At 35.0% G+C, this 22,214-nt stretch overlaps 3 protein-coding genes across 5 annotated transcripts in view; all 3 read right to left on the bottom strand.

The window, feature by feature from the left end:
• The window catches only part of LOC115243046 (glutamate receptor 1), a 70,930-nt gene extending 53,445 nt beyond the window's left edge, over nucleotides 1–17,485 (bottom strand). The window contains exon 1 of the mRNA XM_029819720.1: nucleotides 16,929–17,485. Within this exon, the coding sequence (XP_029675580.1) occupies nucleotides 16,929–17,016 (88 nt within the window). The 5' untranslated portion in view covers nucleotides 17,017–17,485. The remainder of the gene's footprint in view (nucleotides 1–16,928) is intronic.
• On the bottom strand, nucleotides 944–11,887 carry LOC115243045 (facilitated trehalose transporter Tret1-like). 3 transcript variants are annotated; one of them, XM_029819717.1, is made up of 6 exons: nucleotides 11,238–11,887; nucleotides 8,868–9,121; nucleotides 8,405–8,773; nucleotides 7,264–8,066; nucleotides 2,368–2,506; nucleotides 944–2,222 (listed from the first exon to the last, which is right to left on the bottom strand). In XM_029819717.1, the coding sequence occupies exons 2-6, from the start codon at nucleotides 8,908–8,910 to the stop codon at nucleotides 2,179–2,181; spliced, it is 1,398 nt and encodes a 465-aa protein (XP_029675577.1). In that variant the 5' UTR covers nucleotides 8,911–9,121; nucleotides 11,238–11,887; the 3' UTR covers nucleotides 944–2,178. The 3 variants fall into 3 exon arrangements, with proteins under 3 accessions (XP_029675577.1, XP_029675579.1, XP_029675578.1); XM_029819719.1 differs by lacking the exon at nucleotides 11,238–11,887 and adding an exon at nucleotides 10,292–10,308; XM_029819718.1 differs by lacking the exon at nucleotides 11,238–11,887 and having other exon boundaries at nucleotides 8,868–9,771.
• A 27-nt stretch (nucleotides 17,486–17,512) lies between the features above and the next one.
• The window catches only part of LOC115243039 (glutamate receptor 1-like), a 37,533-nt gene continuing 32,831 nt past the window's right edge, over nucleotides 17,513–22,214 (bottom strand). The window contains exons 3-4 of the mRNA XM_029819695.1: nucleotides 19,721–19,848; nucleotides 17,513–17,824 (exon numbers count right to left, since the gene is read on the bottom strand). Coding sequence (XP_029675555.1) covers nucleotides 17,561–17,824; nucleotides 19,721–19,848 — 392 coding nt within the window. The 3' untranslated portion in view covers nucleotides 17,513–17,560. The remainder of the gene's footprint in view (nucleotides 17,825–19,720; nucleotides 19,849–22,214) is intronic.

The following is a 22,214-nucleotide window of genomic DNA, read 5'->3' as shown; positions in this document are numbered from 1 at the left end:
GCATTCAACGCGCAAAGTGTAAGCGTGTAAGCTTTATATATTTCCTTTTCTCCTCTCGTCCTTTAATTCGCCTACTTTTTCACGCGTATGCATTTACGGAGGTAGTTTAAGTTACGGAGCCAGCTAAGTAATTGTCCAGGATGTGCTATTACGTTGGAGATATTAAAGCGACAGGAAGATTATGAAAATTTTATTTGTCTTATCATTTTATTATATAATATTATGTAATTATATAAGACGCATATTTTCACAAAAAAATATATATTAGAAAGAAAACTATTATATTATATATAAAAAATAATAATATCGTAAAATAATCTCTCTTAATTCCATTTATTATTTGTCTGGCTGCATCCTTCTGTATTTATCGAATCATAATATAATTTTGACATTAGAAAGATAAAATAAATCTGAATAAATGCAGTCGGGATTAATGATATCGATGTGTATTTTTATTTCCTCTCGCATAGAGGCAATAATATCATTGAAATAATTATCATTATTTGATATTAAACTAATCATATGCTTAAGTTACGTGTATCTGGAAAATACATAGTTCAGATTAATACATCACGCGAGAAAATATTGACGGATAAACAATTACATGCGCACGTAGATAAATGCATTTCCGCATAACTGTAAATATACGTATATCATTGATACATATGTACAAATGTTCCATTAGAGAGAAATGACAACATGAGTATGCAAGACGTCTACATACTGCTGTCTGCATACACGTCCTGCCAATGTTCCGAGGCTGGCAAACCATCATTGGCGTAGCCGGGATATAGTCATACGACAGAATCTCGGGATTTGTCCGTTTTAGAGAATGTTGCATTTTTCATCAAACGCGAAATATGAATGGTTCTCTTCACAGAGAGACAGACTAGAAAATTTATAAACGGCCACTTTGTCGTTAGGATAAAAATTTTCTCTTTTGTGTAAAGATAAAAAATATATTTTTATCTTAAAATTTTACAAAAGATATTCAAGGAGTTATATATATTCAAGATCTTTAATAATATTTTTTAATGTTGCAATAGCGCAATATCTTTGCATATAACGATCATATTTCCTAAAATGGCAATCAATGACACTTGATTTAGTCAAGCATGTTGTTCGAATTTGACTGCACATTTATAAACCGATTTGAACGAAAGAGAATAAAAGCGATATAAAAAAGTATATCGTGCAATAAAGAATTTACGATTACATTGAATAATGATGTTACGTATTTCCAATTGTGCATCATACAAATATCGAGATATTTAGAAAAAAGTGCAACGAGAAATGTTCATCGGTATTAGACTTTAAGAGAGGCTTAACTAGTGAGTCCCGGCGAATTCACGTTGCAAATGTATTTTTAATGAGAACTTAACTTGTCCAATCGAATGTACGAATCTCGTCGTATGCGATACCGTTACTAAACGATTCTCTTTGCAGAGTTAAAGCTTTACGATCAAACAAGTGTAATGATTTCCTCTCGCGTCGTTTCTCTCTAGCGCTTTAACAAGCTCGAGATGCGATTTAACGCCATTATCTATGTATATTATGTATCAAAAGAATTACAAAGCAACATATAAAAAAGTTATAGATTAAATAAGTAAATAAGTAAAATTTATTTTATAATTATAGTGAGAAAAAAGAGGGGCCGGAGTTGAAATTTATAAGCGCGAACAATTATTGTTGTGAAGACTTTACATTAATATATTGAACATTGCGGCCTAGTTTAAATTTTGTATTTTACTATACCTTTATAAAAGTATATTGTTCTAAAACTCTCTTTTGTACTACTTTTATTAATACAATACATACGTTAATATGATACTATTTATATATGTACATGTGATGTTATAATAATGTTGACTTATTATTCGTCTGGCTGAAGATATGTAAGCGCAAACAATTATAATAATACATATCTTGTAATGATGTAAACTATCTCTATAAAAAGGGACGTTATCTTCCTTGTGCAATCTTCTTATGGTCTATCTTGAATGTTAATATTGTTATTATATATATGTATACATACATACATATTTACGGACCGCAAACTGTCGTCGTCATTATATAAACATATATCGTTCTCGTAATTATATACGTTTCACATACATATATTTAAATGCACAATATACATACGCACGACAATATGTATATTGTATTTGAATGCAATTTCTAATATAAGTTTCTTGTTTTTTTCTCTTTCTCCTTACTTTCTTCTGTAATATTTTAAATAAATATAATAATAGAGTCAAAAGTCATATTTCGTATATTAGATATATACTTTAAATATAATTTAGCAATCTTTAATTTATTTATAATATCTGTTTATTTCTTTATTATCGCATATACGTTATTCCTCACTCCGCAATTCCAATTGTATCTCTTCCAAGGTTTTGCCTTCGGTCTCCGGCACAAATAGGTAAATTAATATCCATATAAGAAATGTTATCGCAGTGAATACCCATAATGGTGCGAACGTGCCATACAACTCTTGCATAACCTACAAAAACAGTATAAATAATTCTACCATCACATTGTATTATCACATAATGTTTAGTAATGAATAAAAAATAAAGAAAACTTTTTAATATTTTTTATAATTTTCTAATTGTATATATATAATATTATAATAATAACAGCAATAGAGAGAGAGAGAGAGAGAGGCTCAGAGTATTAACAATTAAGTGGGAAAACCGGCAAATGAGAGCCAAGGCGCGGGTATTGGTGGGCGAACTTATTATAGTTAAATTTTATTAACAAATGTGTATTAAAAATGTACGTTTTGGACCATTTTTTGGTCCATTTCCAGCATAGATATAAATATATAAAGATTACATTGGTATTTTAAAACTTGACATACACAATATTTGCCGATTTTCTTACTTAATATTATAATATTATGTTGTAAAATTTTGAATAAGATTTATAACAAAAACATGTTAAAGCTAGTGTGTCAAAATTGTAGATATCATTTCAGAAGATATCTTTTATGCAGATCTCTCTCTTTTTAACAAACATTGAAGTATCGATTGCTTATTAAAATATAATTTGCATATTTTTATATCATAATATATTTCCTAATACTATTAAATGATAAAGAATCCCTTTTGCCATCAAAGCTATTAACTGATAGTACATTATACCGCGTTGTATAATACTATTACAAAATAAAGAACTTTTTTTTGTTTAAACCTCTTAACTGATCGTTGCTTCCGATAACCCGCTTACCGCGCTCTCGTTCGCGAAAACAAAATCGATTCTTCGATACAGACGTCAACGTACCTGATAAAACTTTACAACGGCGGTGGTGCTTATGGCGTAGTAAAGAGCGTTGAGCACTGCGGCGGGTACTTTGACCTCGACGCCGAAGATCTCGCCGATATATGCCAACGGTATCGGATTAAGACTGAATCCAAAACCGAGCACGTAAATCACCACGAAGACCGTAGGCACCCACTTGAACCGAGAAACATCGTAGCCGCTGGACTGCAGCTCGAAGAAAATAGCTATCATGGCCAGCGATACCATGCAGATCGGCGCGGCGAAAAGCAACAGCAATCTCTTGCCTGTGAAACGCACCACTGTCACGCAGGCGCCGCCAGATAGAACGATGGCGATACCCGTGAGGATAATGCTGGTGTTGGTCGAGATCTCGAAGCCGGCCTCCTTGTAGATGTACGATTGATAAGCGAGTATTGGAGCCGCTCCTGTCAATGTCAAGCCGCTCAGTAGTATCATAGCGATACGAAAGGCTTTTCTATTATGCGTCTTGGTGAAGATCTCTCTGAACATATCCTTGAGAGTCATCTTGCTGCACTTGTCCTCGGTTTCCACGATACGTTTCACTTCTTCGAGCTCCTCGTCCACGTTCTCTTTACCCAAGGCCCATTTAAGGGTTTTCTCCGCGGGATCGAGTTTGTTCTTACGCGTGAGGAACACCGAGCTCTCGGGTAGCCATATGAAGGTCAGCAAAAATAGCACTGGCGCGCATACGCTTATCATCGCCATCGCGAATCTGCTGACCCACAGGCCGATAGCGTAAATGAACAGCACCCCAATGTTAATTAGAACCGCCATTAAAGTACCTGAAGGCCTCATCTTATTTAGTAAAGTCTTTTAAGGGCAAATTTTTTTTTTTCCGTGTAGCCGGCCCTAAATTGCATGAGAATCGTACGACCTGTTCTAGACAACTTCATCAAGTCGGAATATAACGTCCGAGTGTCGAAGTTCTGATGAGGAGACGCGTCCGTTTAAGGGATTTGTTTGCACTCGTTATGCGCGAACTTTGAACTCTTTCCTCGAGATCACCTTGTAGAGTATCTCGTGCGTGTCACGCTTTTTTTGTCCCTCGTGCTAGGACAGTTCATCGTTTTCCCTCCTTTGGGAGAACAAACGTTGCGCTCATTCGGCTGGTGATATGAGTTACTTCTCTCTTTCTCTTTCTCTCTCTCCGTAGAAAAACTTAATAAAAATAACGGTATTACGCTTCGCACAGAAGGGTGCCGGCAGTAAGGGTGGCAATTACCTCGACTGGCTCTCTTGCAGCCGAGTAAATATAACGTCGCCACTACGAGAAGACATCGCTCCGGTGCTAGAAGATATATCATATACGATATTACCCAAGATTCTGGATCTCCCCTCCCCCTCTCCTTTGAAGCTTCGAAGCTCTTGCTAGTTACATTATACCTGTCGCGTCACGAAAATACAGTAGCTATTTTTTTCGCGGATTAGATAAACTTGCACATAAAAATAACATTTCATATGTAATTTTTTAAGATACTCAGCGAAAAAAATTAAAAGAATTGTTTTAGCAACTATTCAATTTTCTATATTTTAAGAAATTTTAAATTTTAAATGGTTAACAATACAAATATCTACTTTGATTAAATAAAATATTAAGCTTGATCAAAATTGCATTATCACGACAATTAATGCGCAATAATTTTTGTAAATTATTAATAGAGAAAATTCTATTTTTTATTCATATGCTTTTTATCTAAGTCACAAAAAAATTAAACATCTAGAAATTATTTTGGTATACGATATATAGTAGATGTACAAGTGGCGGTCGTGATTTTCTATTTTTGATGCAAATGCAATTTTTATGGCAACGATAAATCGCGCAATTATCATCGCTGTGATAGCGCTTCGATATTCGAGATAATGCACGATAAAAGAAACATGAAAAGGATTTGGGTGAGCGAGGTCCAATTATATGAAACAGTACAAAAATATAACGACTATGGGCAGATAAAAGAGGCGAAACTGTATTGACTCTAATTATCAGAAAGGTGGTTAGTCCAGTGAAAAGGGAGAGCAAGACCATTTAGATTAGAACCATCCACATAAAAAGCATTGTTATCTGAACGAAATAATTCATTCGTTTGTTCAAAAAAATTACTCTGATACATTATCCTTCTTATTAAGTTAAGCTAAAATTTTACGAGTAAAACATATATTTGTTACATGTGCGAAATATTTGTAAAAAGATAAAGAGTTGATATTTTTGTATAAATGTTATATATGCATATCTATATTACAAATTATTTATATCATGTATTATTAATTATTATTAATTATTATTATATAATTTATTTGTGTTATTAATTATTATTAATTACAGTGTCGTTATACACAAGTCCCATTACATATTGTTAGTTTATATCGCTTGTCATTATATAAATATGAAAAGAGTCGCTAAAAGGTTTCTGATCGAGAACCGGACGCGAGTTCGTTAATTTAGATAACTATCTCGGAAACTCATACGCACGCGACGTAACGTCTTATCTGATCATCGAGAAAAAAAGTCGTACGCTTTTACCCTACCGAATGTCTGCTACCTGTCGTTTCGCCAAGAGAAATAAGTGACCGTATTTCAGTATTACAGCTGCGAAGATCGCCGGTAAATATTTGTCCTAAAACATTTCTACGCGAGGACGTAACCGACCAGGCTGCAAAATGTAATTCCGAAATTTATGGGGAATGGCCACGTCAAACGAAAGGGTATGGACGTACGTCACAGGATCAAAAGATCCCGGATGCTAGGAGACTACGGGTTTTTGACGGAGGCAAAAAGGGGAACCGAGAAACGACGCGCTTAAGGCGAAGTCGTTACCGCGTAACGACTTTTGCCGAATAGCGGGGTGAAATTTTTTGCCGTTGTCTAACAGCATATGCCGTACTCGAATGCACGCGCAAACTGTTTATTAACAGGGCGCGAGGAAAATCAATTCTTTCTCGCGCGACACGATGATTTATTCTCTCAAATCATCTCTTAAATGAGTAGCAATTAAGACCCCTGCAATGTACCATTCCATCTCGGATTAAGGTTTGTAAATCATACCGCTATTTCAGCGTTGATAATACGCAATTTATTTCACATATACGCGTACTTTGAGCAATCAGCGATTTAATTAACTTAACACCGAGTCTCAATATAATAACGATGCAATAATTAATAATATCTTAATAATATCCTAAGAACTTTGAACTTTTTTCATTTAAATAAATGTAAGTTTATAATTCTCGTTTATAATATTATATTAAACAAAATGGAAAAAATCATAGCTGTTACTTATACAAAAGAAATCAATTTTATTTAAATTTTCTATAAATAATAAATTACTTTATATATCAACAAATTAAGTGGGAAAACTGGCGATTAGTTATTGAGGCGCGGTTATTGATGCGCGAACTTATTATTGTTATATTTTAAATGTAATAAATGTGTATTCTTTCTTTCTTTTTTAATGTACGGTTGGACTACTTTTTGGTTCATCTTCAGCATGGATATAAATATATAAAGATTACATTGGTATTTTAAAACTTGACATACACAATATTTGCCGATTTTCTTACTTAATATTATAATATTATGTTGTAAAATTTTGAATAAGATTTATAACAAAAACATGTTAAAGCTAGTGTGTCAAAATTGTAGATATCATTTCAGAAGATATCTTTTATGCAGATCTCTCTCTTTTTAACAAACATTAAAGTATCGATTGCTTATTAAAATATAATTTGCATATTTTTATATCATAATATATTTCCTAATACTATTAAATGATAAAGAATCCCTTTTGCCATCAAAGCTATTAACTGATAGTACATTATACCGCGTTGTATAATACTATTACAAAATAAAGAACTTTTTTTTGTTTAAACCTCTTAACTGATCGTTGCTTCCGATAACCCGCTTACCGCGCTCTCGTTCGCGAAAACAAAATCGATTCTTCGATACAGACGTCAACGTACCTGATAAAACTTTACAACGGCGGTGGTGCTTATGGCGTAGTAAAGAGCGTTGAGCACTGCGGCGGGTACTTTGACCTCGACGCCGAAGATCTCGCCGATATATGCCAACGGTATCGGATTAAGACTGAATCCAAAACCGAGCACGTAAATCACCACGAAGACCGTAGGCACCCACTTGAACCGAGAAACATCGTAGCCGCTGGACTGCAGCTCGAAGAAAATAGCTATCATGGCCAGCGATACCATGCAGATCGGCGCGGCGAAAAGCAACAGCAATCTCTTGCCTGTGAAACGCACCACTGTCACGCAGGCGCCGCCAGATAGAACGATGGCGATACCCGTGAGGATAATGCTGGTGTTGGTCGAGATCTCGAAGCCGGCCTCCTTGTAGATGTACGATTGATAAGCGAGTATTGGAGCCGCTCCTGTCAATGTCAAGCCGCTCAGTAGTATCATAGCGATACGAAAGGCTTTTCTATTATGCGTCTTGGTGAAGATCTCTCTGAACATATCCTTGAGAGTCATCTTGCTGCACTTGTCCTCGGTTTCCACGATACGTTTCACTTCTTCGAGCTCCTCGTCCACGTTCTCTTTACCCAAGGCCCATTTAAGGGTTTTCTCCGCGGGATCGAGTTTGTTCTTACGCGTGAGGAACACCGAGCTCTCGGGTAGCCATATGAAGGTCAGCAAAAATAGCACTGGCGCGCATACGCTTATCATCGCCATCGCGAATCTGCTGACCCACAGGCCGATAGCGTAAATGAACAGCACCCCAATGTTAATTAGAACCGCCATTAAAGTACCTGAAGGCCTCATCTTATATTTAGTAAAGTCTTTTAAGGATAGCTAATTTTATAGATAACGTTATTCAAGTACAATGCAGGAACGATTGCAGAAATATAAATTTTATAGTATTGAATATGTAAAACTGTACATGATGTATCTTTTAAAAAAATACGAATTGGAAAAAAGTGTGTTATTAAAAATCTTTATCAGCTGATAAAAAACATTGACACATGTTAACAAATATACATATCTATCAATTCTATGTAGAACGATAAATATGTTAATACGACGATAAGAATCGTGTCGAGCATTGCACATTGATAACGAGCTCGAGAAACAGCTGACATCGTCGTACCTAAAGGACCTCTGGTCCGTTTGCTGCTGATCTCGCCGAGATACATTGGCATCACGGCATAAGTTATACCGCATCCTACGCCCGCGAGTATTCGTCCAACATATATAAACGGCACAGAAGTGGACAGCCCGATGAAGATCCAGGAGATAATCTTCGGTATCGTGGTGAATAGCAAAGTTCCTTTACGTCCGATGTTGTCCATCAGTATAAAAGGTACCAACGAACCGATACCGACCCCCACATACATGAGATTCACGATCCAAGCAATCTCATCAGTCGTCACCTTTAGAGGATCTTCGTCATTGAATTTCGGTATGGTCGGCGTGCTCCATCCTTCGTGGAGGCCGCAATCGATGATCAAAATACTGCCTGGGAAGCGATCATACGTCAGATTTTTTTTCGAGGGCACATTCACGAGAGAATACTTCCGAGTGTCGAAATAATCTCATCTCTTGATACTTACATACGAATCCAATCAATATTTGTCGCAATATACCACGATCCATTGTGTCAGATAATGTTCTTTCTGATTTCACGTTAATCGTCGCTTTTCTCAGATTTTTTAAAATCGTTATTTTGCGTTTTCACGGTTAAACAGAGCGAAAAGTCGTTGCTACTACGAGAGCAGCACGAAGAATGTGCGATGCGATTAAATAATATTTCATAACTGCAAATGGATACTTCTCGTTTGTTTCTGTGTACACTTTCAGTTGCTTCCTATTGATCACAGTTATTATATAAATGCATATTAGTAAAGAATCATTTGCCAGATGTGTGATTCATAGATTACGACGACTTATCTACTAATGAGATTTGTTTAAAAGAGTTATTACGTAGGAACAATGTTATTGACCGTATTATCGTCAATACGCGAATAAAGTTTACTTCGTCCAGCTTGTGTATCTCGATTTGAATGTCAAAATTTCGCAAAGATGCGGAAAATTGAAAATGCGAAGTTTTATCTTTGCTAATTATTACGATAGCAGAAACGGCTGATCCTTCTCATTTAGCAACACGGCCGACCTCCGAGCCAAACGGAGATAAAGCCAACAAGGGTTCTAACTAGATTCCGCGCAACATATCTCCCGTCTGAGGGTGCGATACGCTCACACGTGTAAATGGCTACGTCTGCACGCATGACCGCCACCCACCGCGGTCGGAGAGCACTTGCTCTTGCTTTGAGGCACGCGATGCGATGCCTCCCAAAGCGACAGTTTATGGCTGGCCATACAATACACCCGCTATTAAGAGACAGAGACCGAACCGGATGTTCCTTAATACGAATTTATTGCCGCAAAATTCATACGCGCTTTGACAACACGCTATCCAAAACGAAATATCTACTTGAGTAGATGCAATATATATATATATATAAATTTGACTGGTTAATAAATATTATAGATAACTTAAAACTACTAAATAAAAATTTTATTTTTTTTTCGTATATGGATTTTTTGTAAAAGTGTGTTTAATAATGAAGTGTAAAGTTTATTAATTTCACAAATAAAATAATTATTTAGAATTAATAAGAAGCTAAATGTCAAATTGACAAAGTTAGTTCCACTTTTAACTTTAGTAAATAATTATTTTCTAATTTATAATTATAATAATACAAGAATTCTGTATCATTACCTGTATTTAAAAAATCTAGTTATGTTATTGTACATAATTACAGAAATAATCATTCACTGATACACTTATGAAAATAAACTAGTACTAACAGCCTTTTGTTTTCATGCTTTTCTCTCATTTTATCTCTTTTATTCATCGCGTTTGATGGTCAAAATTTTCTTAAATGGACGAGATTCAAAACAAAAATATTTTTAAAAAAATATAGATAATTTTCCAATTTTAAATTGCAAAAGACAATTGCAAAGCATAACTTACCCAACAAAGCGATGTATATTCGGAAGCACAGCCGCTTGTGCCAGTGCAAATACTCAAACTGCCATAATATCATTTTCTTTATACTTGAATGCTTATAATTGCACTCGTTTACTTAGCAATATTGTCTCTATGTCTTATGTTACTTACGCGTATTTTTAAATTATTGAAACTTAAAAATTATATATCGATTATAATAGCAAGTTAACAGTTGGCAAAATATATATCGCAAAAGTTATGTAAACTTTCCAAAAGTCTTGTGCCAACTTTTCATTGCGATTAATATATTAAGATTAATATATATATAATATTTTCAAATTACAATAAATTCTTTTGTTATTAAAAAAAAAATTCAACGTATATTCTCACATTAATATCAAAACGACATTTCTTTTAAATAATAAAATAATATTGACAAATTTTAGCTGGCTGCTGTCGTTTTTAAGAAAGAGAATACATAATGAGTTAAAAAAAAATGTCTATGGTCTTATGTAACCGACACGCAATTACAATGCCACTAGTTCCAATAATTAAAATTTTATTGTATTCCCCTTTTTCATTTTCAAGATATTATACTACAAAATAATTTCTTCTCTTTCGTAACGATTAGAGAAAATGTTAACGTGTTTGATCGTATAATATTGCGCAATAGATGACCGGTGTGTAGCATTGGTGATTAAGATTTATTGCTTTAATAATATACGGTTTGTAACTGCGATAATTGCATGTAAGTTAGAAGAATATTCATGTAAGAATATTACATGAATATTCTTTCTTTTTCTTTTTATGATATGATTTAGCAATATAATCCGGTTTAAAATAAGTACCAATCTTTCGTAAGAATAGAAAATAGAAAGAATCTGCTTATATTGATATTGGATAATATTTCTGCGCTTTCTAAAACAACCAAAAAATATTTAATTGAACATAGCAACCAATATATACATACATGTATATAGGTATATATACATTCTTCATTTGGGTCTCTAATATAGGCTTGATAATATAGGCTTCTCTTAGCTGGTATAAAATCCTTCGAAAAAACCGGCTCGAACTCCCAAAACCAGTTAGTTTACGTTCTTTGTCTTGCTCAAACAGGTTGTCGAAACGACCGGAACACAGGCCGAGTCCTTGCATCAGCAATTTATACCGAAACGTTTCCTTTCGCTTAGCCAGTTATCGCCAAAATGCAAGAAGAAAGACCCACGGCTATTACCCCAAGGTCGTCACGTCCAGAGGTGCATGATATTTCATCTTAAACTGCGTAGTCGATGAACGATTAATCGCGACGTCTCGAATCGAGAGAATTGTCCATGTGTATGGCTTTTAGTTTATGATAAATAACACAATTCAACAAAGATAACTTTTTTAAAATGCAAAAAATTTTAAGAAATTTGTGATTAAAGTAGCGAAAAAGAGCAATTTAAATGTATTGTATTATGTCATATTACGATATGTAACGTGGTGGAGCAATTTTGTTGCAATCAAAATTAAATATGTTATTAGAACTTTCATTTCTCAAAAGAAATTGCATTCATCATAAATTTTTCAAAATTGTAACGTAATAAAACAATTTGAAACCCAAAAATCATATTCAGAATAAAAGAAACTACTAAAAATGTTTAATTTTTTCTCATCTGTGTGTTTAAAAATATTTTGCGTTGGATTATCTCTCTTTTCAATTATTCTCTCTTTGGTTATATTTTTAGATAAATGAGAATTTTTTTAAGTTTATTTATTAATTTGGAATCAATTTTTTCTCAACAATAAATTGAAGAGGATCTATAAATTCTTAAATTATAGGCAATTCATGACAGAGAACTTCTCAAAAATTAAATTTTAAAAATGCAATTACTGATTATAAAGTAGCTGTTACTTCAAACTTAATTTTATGCTTTAATAGATTTTTAACTTGAGAATAACAAAAACATTTAATGTTGAAAATTGAAAATATAAAATAACGATCTCTCTGTCTCTAGATTTTATTAGGAAAAAAATCTAAATTAATGAAAGAGTCTATAGATAAAGGATAATTGATTGGATTGTCATTCTTCTTTTACGTTGATATTACGAAGTAATTTTCACTGCAAATTGAGTTATGACTTTACCGCGATGCTTCATTACCTATGGCGTGCATAATAAACCAATTTACAAGTACGCGTTACAGCTATGCGCTAACATGAGGCTTGAACGAGCATCGACCCGATTAATTGACAGTTATATAAAAGTCATTATACGTACACGCATATTTTATCACAATCACATCGGTACACCTGATTTAACAATGACATGCTATTATCACGCGAGAATTTAATTCGCCTTTGTCAGCGAGCTGTTACTTAATTATGGAAGGTAGCTAAATGCAATTGGAAATTACTCAATCAGTCTACTTGATGGATATGATATATGATACCACCCACATTTTTCGAGCATATTTGAATAATGAATTACGATAGCGTACATATTATCTTAATATATTTTCGTATCTGAATCTTTAATGCAAATTCTCTCTCTCTCTCTCTTTCTCTCTCTTTTGCATTAAAGCTAATCTGATTATACAATGAAGATTTCCTTAAGCTTGATCTCCTTGTCTGGCAATTGGTACTTGTGATAATTTTGTCTGATAGCCTTAATTTCTCTTATATGTATATTCGTATTAATGCACTGTGCATATGTGCGTATTAATAATGCATACATTATTAAATCGCAGCATCGTCTTTTAAAGATAAAATTCTGAGATTGGAAAGAATGTTTTGGAAAGACGAAGTAATCTTTTCTTTTTTTTTTAATAAAAGTTATTTCTCGATTCTTAGTTTTGTCTATATTCAATCAATTTCAACAATGATATTGATTCTAAACTTTTTTTACAAAATTCTTATAATTCTAAAAACACGATTTCACGATAGATTTGGAGTTGTTGTTCAAGTGACAAGAAACACACGAAATATGCAGTATAAAAGTGTACACGCATAAATAATTATATCGATAGTTCACCTCTTTGTAAAGCACTTGTCACCACTACGAGAGTCGAGAACGAGATGCCGAGATCTCGACGCACGTCGGCGCTGTCATTCTGAAAGACGCCGGAAAGGAAACTGAGCTTGACTCTGATACGCAGGCACGTCACTGTGATTTTAATCGAATCCCCTCTCGTCTCGGATGAAGAGCGAGCGACAACGCGGCCTGTAACAGCTAATTACCTTACCGCATTATTTCTCAGACACGTGCGCGCATCAGGCTTTTCCCACGTAGTTTTTCTCACATTCGTCCTCTATTTTACTCAATCACTTAACCACCTTGTAATGTTAGTAATGCGGAACGCGCGTGTCACGTGTCACGTGTTTTAAAAATTATTCCATTCGACGGCTTATAATTTTTTTCCATTACTTCGACAAACGGGCGTGACGATATGGATGCCGGATGACAGGAATTCCTGGGAAAACTGATACGTTCGCTATTAATTCGTTGTTATTGGCTCTGCAGGATTTAACTTTGGAATGAACTCAATAGCTCATGTGCGACGTTTTCATTTCCACATACAAATATTTGCTAATTGAAAGCGAGAACGTAATCCATAAATGTTTATTCTATCATGTTTATTTAATATTTTACCTGTGAGTGAGAGAATATAACGAGAGAGGAATGCAAATTGCGCGTTCTTATTCTAGTCATTGCGTGACATGGCATCTTGATAATTTTCGCTGTTGCGTCTAAGGAGATCGTAAGGACAAATATTACGCGAATAGAATTACAAAATTATTTCTCGAAGACAAGAAATTATTTACACTAGATGTGTCAACCTTGAGAGATAAAAATATGGCAGGCCTTGTCGGAAAAAGTCTATTTTCTCATGGGAAAAAGTTTAATTCCATCCTTGAGCAACGTTGTGACAGTCTGCGAGTTAATTTCACGTCTGATGTAGATAACATTGAAATACCGAGTGTTCCTATAATACACATATATCATTGATTATATTTCCAGTTTGCAAAATTCTGAGATACTTGGAAGCTATTCTAAATGTCAACAGAAAAAATCCCGTTCAAATACCAACGGCCAATTTCTCACATAAATTCTCTAAAAGCGCGCGTTAGAATCTAAAGAGAGAAATCTGATGTAATATTTACATCGCTAACAGGAAAATCTAATAGAGCATAGCCGACAAAACTTTCTCTCGATCATTCGCGCAATCGGTCTTATCTCGATACGTTCGATCTGACCAATATCGATTCATTTTATTAGCGTAAGAATGCAATCAAGGAAAAAAGGATTCTGACGTATCTTAATCTTGAAATTGCATCAGTTATACATATTTTCCATGCGGAAAATAACGTCATCTGTCAGATTGATTTAAGGGCATCGTTGTCATTGCTTTGTACGATTCTACGAATACTGAGAGCAATACGCAAGTTTTCAAAGCACGTTGCATTCTTGTGTAAAGTTTGAATTGATTATTTCTTTTTTATGACCATAATCTCTATGATGCATCTACATATTAATAATGTTGTATAAAAAACGACATCTGACTAGAGTTCTAAAAACGATTAAGGTATATATTATGACACGATTGCTCATCGTCTATTTAGATATGTGGTATAAATCTTTTACGTAAGATATGAATATATTTTTTATGTTAATAACTTTCCTCTACGATAACGGAAAACCAATGAATATTTCAGTAAGTGTCTTCTTCGAATCTACAAACTGAGGTTTTCTTTCGAAATATAAATATGTAATTATTAATTACAATAATTGAACGTCACAAGTTCTAGATATTGCAAATTTGGTAACGAATTATGTTTCATCATTGTTAACTCATATACTGATTCTTTGCATTATTCGCGACACTTTAAATTGGGAAAAAGGTTGAGAACAAATAAGTAACAAAAAATATACCATGAAATCCAGATGATCTTCGAATGCTCATCGTTTTGCTCCTTTCCTCATACCCGCTTTAATCGAGAAACGACATGGTTAAGCTACGTCAGATAGCAGGCAATGGGAAGAGCTGAGGACGAGATGGGACGAGATGGAACGAGAGGAAGGAAGGAAAGAGGTCGTTCAGCGCACGGAGACAGCACGATAGTCCCTAAAGTATATTCGCATTTGCATTCGGTAATTAAACTCTCTCCGTTTCTGCGATACTAGACTACCTCAAGCTCGTTCTTATCGAAGTTTGTCGAAGAAGAGCAATTGGTCGGCTCGAGGAATTCCAAATGGCTTTCTCGTGCCCGAGGCACGTGACCAAGTTATAACGGCCGGAAGTCGACGAGAGATACAAAACTGTCTAGCGATCTGTCTAGTGATTAATCGTTTCGTTCAGTCGGAGTTACCCCATGTTCCATTAATTAAGTAATTAAACCGCGATCGCTTCACCTCTAACATTAAGATTGACAAGAGATTTCGTATAAAACAGTTTGTAGAAGAGAGTCTTGTTACTATCTTGTGTTAGTTACTGTTCCACCGTTTCGTGTTATAAGAGTAAAAATCATTTTTGAAAGCATAATTTGATTCTAGCATTACCGACGATTTTTATGAAAATCCTAAAAAAAAAAAAGTCAACATATTAGATAATAAAAGATTGTATTTTAAGATGCATCATTTGATCAATTGTATTTTTAAAATACTTCTTTGAATAAATGATTGAGATAACATGAATTAATATCAAATTAATTACAGTATTACATTTACTAGATTATTACGCACGCATGTCAGACAAACAGATAATTGTGCAACTAGCGCAATTAAAAGGTAAAGCCCTTGCCCGAAGCTACGTGAATTCCCGACAGATGTTACCTATTTGTTTGCTTACCTTGAAAATTCGAGTACATTGGTGTCTGTAATTCTGTATATAAAATTACTGATTCAATGTAAAAACTAACACAAAATCAGCAATTGTAGATGCAATTATGTGATATACAAAAACTCATTCTGTCCTTTGAATTTCACATTTAAAGTTGCAAATGTTACAGTTGTGTGAAACATGCACACATACACACGATTTCATTCGAGTCAACTTGAAAAACGCGTGGTTTTTAACAACGCGAAAAGAAAAGAGAGAGCGAACTAAATATAAAATACAAGTAGTTAATTAGAAGTAACATTTCCATGACGCAATTTATTTTCAAGCGGCAACTTTTCCTATGAAGAAGCGTTTTATTTCTGACTGTAATTATATCTTATAATGACACTTTATTCTGTTTATATGATTTTAAAACAAAGAAAGAGTCCACGTACTGTCTTATAAAAATTTCTCCCTTGGGTATAAACTTCATGTTTAAAAAAATCACAATTATTTACGAATGCATCACATTTTTGATATCCGACTATAAACGTCTTTATACATATATATATATATACATATATGTATTTCGTTTACATAGATATACAAAGATACGGTTACGATATCAGACACGCGTACGCTCGTTTTTATTCCGCGCAGAAGTCGGGGAATGTACTCGATATCCCGTGTCTACGATATCGGCAAAGTTGGCCACGGGAGACCGAGCCTACTTGGCGGATATAATAAAAAGGGAAATATCGCGCGAGGGGGTCGAGGTGCGAGCGCTGCGCGGCTGCAGCCCGCGGCTATCGCCTTGTAAAATGAGAAATGCATGAGAAAGCCGCGGGGTAAGGGACTTACCATCGTGGGAGTCGTAGAGGTAGATGATTTTCTTCCAACCGTAGTATCGCACCGTATCGATGATAGCGCGATGGTAATCCGGCCGCATACTTATGGCGAAGTCCAGGAGACCCGAGGACGGCGTCAGGACCTACGTACAATAATCCCGTCCATTCATCGATCGTATGGAGTTGTGAAATTTTCGATAGGTAATCGCGTATGTCCTCCACTCAACGCGCTAGCGGAATTAATTCTGCTTAGGAGGGAAAAGCAGAGCTACATCGAAACTTTAATCTGAGGCTATGCATAACGTACACACATGCACACAAATATTCACACATACACACAGCTTTTACCCCTCATGAATTCTCTTTGAAATTTAATTCCTCGCGAATGTGCAACTGGTACATGCGCATCATGATTCACTGCCGAAATATATGTCTTTTGATACTAATTTCAGTTGTCGGAATCTCTATTTAGCCTTTTTTTTTCTCGCAAAATATTGCGACGTTTTAAATCTATACCACGCGAGACTTTATAGAAAAAAGGAATTAGTTTTTATGATAATTATTTATAAATATCCGTTAAAAATGGGAATGTACTCGATATCCCGTGTCTACGATATCGGCAAAGTTGGCCACGGGAGACCGAGCCTACTTGGCGGATATAATAAAAAGGGAAATATCGCGCGAGGGGGTCGAGGTGCGAGCGCTGCGCGGCTGCAGCCCGCGGCTATCGCCTTGTAAAATGAGAAATGCATGAGAAAGCCGCGGGGTAAGGGACTTACCATCGTGGGAGTCGTAGAGGTAGATGATTTTCTTCCAACCGTAGTATCGCACCGTATCGATGATAGCGCGATGGTAATCCGGCCGCATACTTATGGCGAAGTCCAGGAGACCCGAGGACGGCGTCAGGACCTACGTACAATAATCCCGTCCATTCATCGATCGTATGGAGTTGTGAAATTTTCGATAGGTAATCGCGTATGTCCTCCACTCAACGCGCTAGCGGAATTAATTCTGCTTAGGAGGGAAAAGCAGAGCTACATCGAAACTTTAATCTGAGGCTATGCATAACGTACACACATGCACACAAATATTCACACATACACACAGCTTTTACCCCTCATGAATTCTCTTTGAAATTTAATTCCTCGCGAATGTGCAACTGGTACATGCGCATCATGATTCACTGCCGAAATATATGTCTTTTGATACTAATTTCAGTTGTCGGAATCTCTATTTAGCCTTTTTTTTTCTCGCAAAATATTGCGACGTTTTAAATCTATACCACGCGAGACTTTATAGAAAAAAGGAATTAGTTTTTATGATAATTATTTATAAATATCCGTTAAAAATATATAGCGTTTGATATTTTGTTATTGATCTCTCGGAAAGCAAAATAAATACCAGATTTCAAAAATTAATTATCTCTCAACCGGAAAAATCATACCATCATGTATTAAATTTCCATGGATATCGATAACGTCTCTTTTTCTTCTTGAAAAGGCAGCGATGCAAACGCAGTGCGGGGAAGGATCTCATGGAAATTGAAAAAGGATTTTCTCTATATAAATGGCCATTTCTGGCGAACCGTAATTGGCCCTCAAAAAAAGAAAAAAAAAAAAAAAAGAAAGCCGAGGCGTCGAATCAGCATTACCGGGCGATTACCATTTAAACGACATCGACGTTCGTTACGCGCTCACATATATACTTATACTGCGCGGAAATATATCGTGGGAAAAATACGCACACACAACGACGAAATACTCACGAACCCGACGCGTTCATTCTATAGAACCTAACGCGATATCAGTTTACAGAGGCGCGATAAATGCAGCCCCGGCAATTCGAGCAGGCGAATAAATTTTCGGGTAGCCAATTCATTTCGCAATTCAAATTGTAATATGTATACTGTATGTATCGCATATACATATATTTACGTATTTGTATGGATGATCATATCGATCAAATCCATCATCATGCATATCGCGCCGCCGCTAATTATCAGCTGCAACGCGAAACAAAACCATTGATTTCGCGAACGACAATTATTGTCATACACACGCACACCGTAAGCGTGTATTTTTCTTTTTTCCATGTTGAATCGATAAATGTAGAATGAGAAATTTATTTTCACGATGAATGCATCGGTTATAAGGGTACCTGCTATAAACGCGTGATTTAAGGGCCAACTCCAAGCCATTACGTATATATACTCTTCGATATAAATTAAATTCAATGAGCTGTAAAACGTAATGCGAGTAATGTTACGTAATATATTATTTTTATAAAAAATAATTGTGTCAAATACTTCAATAATTATCAAATACTGAAACAAAATAAAATGTAAATTTTGTAGATAATTTAAATAGAATCAATTTACAAAATGGTATCTTTTACACGTATATGTTTTGCTTCAGTATGCACATCGAAGGAGAGATGTATAAATTCTAACACAGAAAAACAGGTTTCATGAATAAATTAAATTTAAATAAGGCTTCGATTTATTGCTTCGCTGTACGAAAAAAACATTAGTTATGACCAATCGTATAATATTGCATCAAGCGAGATAAACACTGTAAAAACGGATAAATTCTTTGAACCGATAACATTACATAATTGCGTGGAAAAACCCAGAGCAGTGACGTAAAGTCTGAATGAATGTATATTTAATAAGATGTACATAACGATTATCATTCTGATATAATTCCAATCAAATGTGTTGTAAGGATTAAAAAGTAGGAAATATGAGATAATAAAGACACGAGCTATCTTAACTATACAAATTTAAAAGGAAGAATAATTGTTTACCTTTTCGGGAAACCAGGGTGTCACGAATGGCATTTGGAAGGTGTTGCTATAAGAATGCAGCGTATCGAATGAGTCTGGACTCACGGCGCCCAACATAGAAAACACGCCTCTGCTAAACTGGTTGCAGACTGTAACATGAAAAAACAACGATCGTTATTATTGAAAAATAAAAAAAAGGATTGTAAACAACATAAAGTAATCTTTTAAAAATATTCAGAAATATTGAAGAGATTTTGCAAGTCTTGAAAATTTATTTATTGTATCTTTGTTTATCATCGCATTTATTTTAACTTTATAGGACTTACGTGCGACGATAAGATTCTGTCAAAGGTTTATTTTTTAAAAAATGCTGCGTTACAATACACGATATATTCACACGATATTGCTATTTATATACTATTATTATTTAAAAACCAACAAATATGCGCGCGTTATTAAGATCGAGCGAACGTCATGTGATAGGTAATCTCGTTGACCATTATGCGTGGTCTTCCACAAAGCACAATAATACCGCAAAAGTGTCAGCTTGCGGTACATACTGAACACCTGCTGGATAGATCCGTTTTTATTAGCACGGTGGAGACAAAAAGGATTACCAATAAAAACAGCGTATGTGGCGGCAAGCCACACAAATCTAAATTTGATTACCACGCTAACAAAGTCGCTTTTAATAACGCGAAATAAATGATTGAGTAAGGAAACTAACAATGAATGGAAATGTATGTCTTTGTCAATTCACGTCACGCGCGCGCGCGTTTATACCTATCAATAATTTTATTCTATTAGTTGTACCACAATCGTCCAAATGGAATATTATTGTTTATAAAATTGCAATGTGAACACATTTTTATTTTAAAACAATATGTTGCCATCTGAAAATTGTGACATTATTTAAGGGCATGGTCAACCTGTATCGCACAGAAACAATTTTTTTTTATTCGCGTTCAACCTTCAGCGTTAAACCAATATTGAACTTTTATTAAAATTCAAGCTGAAATGGTAATACATGAAAAAAGAACAGATGCTATGTTATTATTGCTAAAAAAACTGAGGTTAAAATATATTAAATATATGTGTACACGCAGGTACCGTTATTATTGTATCTTATGGTTGAGTATGATTCGATAATATGATAATATGGAGCTTTGACGACAGGGTGTTAAACCGCTATAACCGATATACCGGAGATAAATGGCGATGGACAAACGCGATAAAACGTATAGAAGAACGGTAGAAGGAAAAAGAGAGAGTGACGGAGATAGGATATCGGCTGCACCGATTGCGAAGGTGAGGGAAGATTCAAACGGTTGGAAGCGATCCAAAGGGAAGGTAGGCGGCGAATAAAAGAGTACCGGCGAGGAAAAAGAAACCGAGGAGGAGCTGCAGGAGCTGCAACCCCTACAAGTTAATCGCTAAAGAAGAAACTGACAAGACTTGTGGTCGGAGATTTTTGCGCCGTTCGTCTAAATGACTAAGAAACGGCGGTATTTTCGATGCTTAATGTGAATAACATTGCGGGCCCTTCGTTCTAACAAGCTATGTAACCTGATAAACATGGTTAACTTTTTAGCATTTTTATTTTCTTTATATAGTATATTCTTTCTAAACATTTTCGAAATATATGACTATAAATTATCGATATTTAACATTAAACAGTGAAAAATAAATACAAATATTTTATATTCTTAAAACACAACTAAAATATATTCTTCAAATTTAAAGAAATTTAAAGAATCATTAAAGAATTATATTTGAATTTTTTAATGTTTCAACGTTTGTTAGAAAACAGAATCAATGAAAATAATTCATATAGGCACAATCTAGAATACAATAAATTGCGTTTAGAGTTTCTTTTTTCGATTAAAAAAAAGTGACTTCTGAAGCCGACTCATTAGGCTTACGAATTGCGTACACCTAAAAGCAAAGGTTTATTACTCATTTTGTTGTTATCATTACTGCACGTGTATAATTTCGAGTTGCGCTCACAGCCTACTTTATTTTAATTATTCTTTTATGCTCGCCCTCTCGCCCAGCGTTCGTCCAGAACTTGGGCTAGAAAAGAACGAAGAAAAAAGAGGGGAGGTAGAGACTGACGCAGTTTTTATTTTCGTTGTTCCGCGGCTATACCACGTGTACGTGCAGTAGAGCAGAATTCAGAGATCCGGCAGCGCAACGGCCGGCATTTATTGTGGCCACCCCGAGGGTGCATTTATATTCATAAGCATAATGGGGCATCGTGATATATGCTCCCGCGCCTTGGTCAAGAATGTCCCTTCGCTCTTTCGTCATTATTAATTCCGTGTACCGTTGCGACCGCGCTAACACTTGCCAACATTTGCCGACGGTCATAAAAATTACGCGTCCCCTTCTTTAAATCCGTGAAAAAGAAAGAGAGGAAGAGACTCTGCATCTAATTATAAGTTGTAACTAACACACACACGTTTTATGTATATATATATGTATATATACATATTTTTTTAATTATATATATATA

Source organism: Formica exsecta, unplaced genomic scaffold, assembly GCF_003651465.1.
Source record: "Formica exsecta isolate Colony F162 unplaced genomic scaffold, ASM365146v1 scaffold672, whole genome shotgun sequence".
NCBI classification, from domain to species: Eukaryota; Metazoa; Arthropoda; class Insecta; order Hymenoptera; family Formicidae; genus Formica; species Formica exsecta.
This window is presented reverse-complemented; position numbering and strand designations above follow the sequence as displayed.

Excerpts from the sequence above, each read along its gene's own strand:
- LOC115243045 (XM_029819717.1), bottom strand. The coding sequence starts at position 8,910 with ATGGATCGTGGTATATTGCGACAAATATTGATTGGATTCGTAT. Across the intron at positions 8,067-8,404 it reads ACGGACCAGAGGTCCTTTAG|GTACTTTAATGGCGGTTCTA; the intron begins GTACGACGATGT and ends TGAGGCCTTCAG. Across the intron at positions 2,507-7,263 it reads CCGTTGTAAAGTTTTATCAG|GTTATGCAAGAGTTGTATGG; the intron begins GTACGTTGACGT and ends CTGTTTTTGTAG.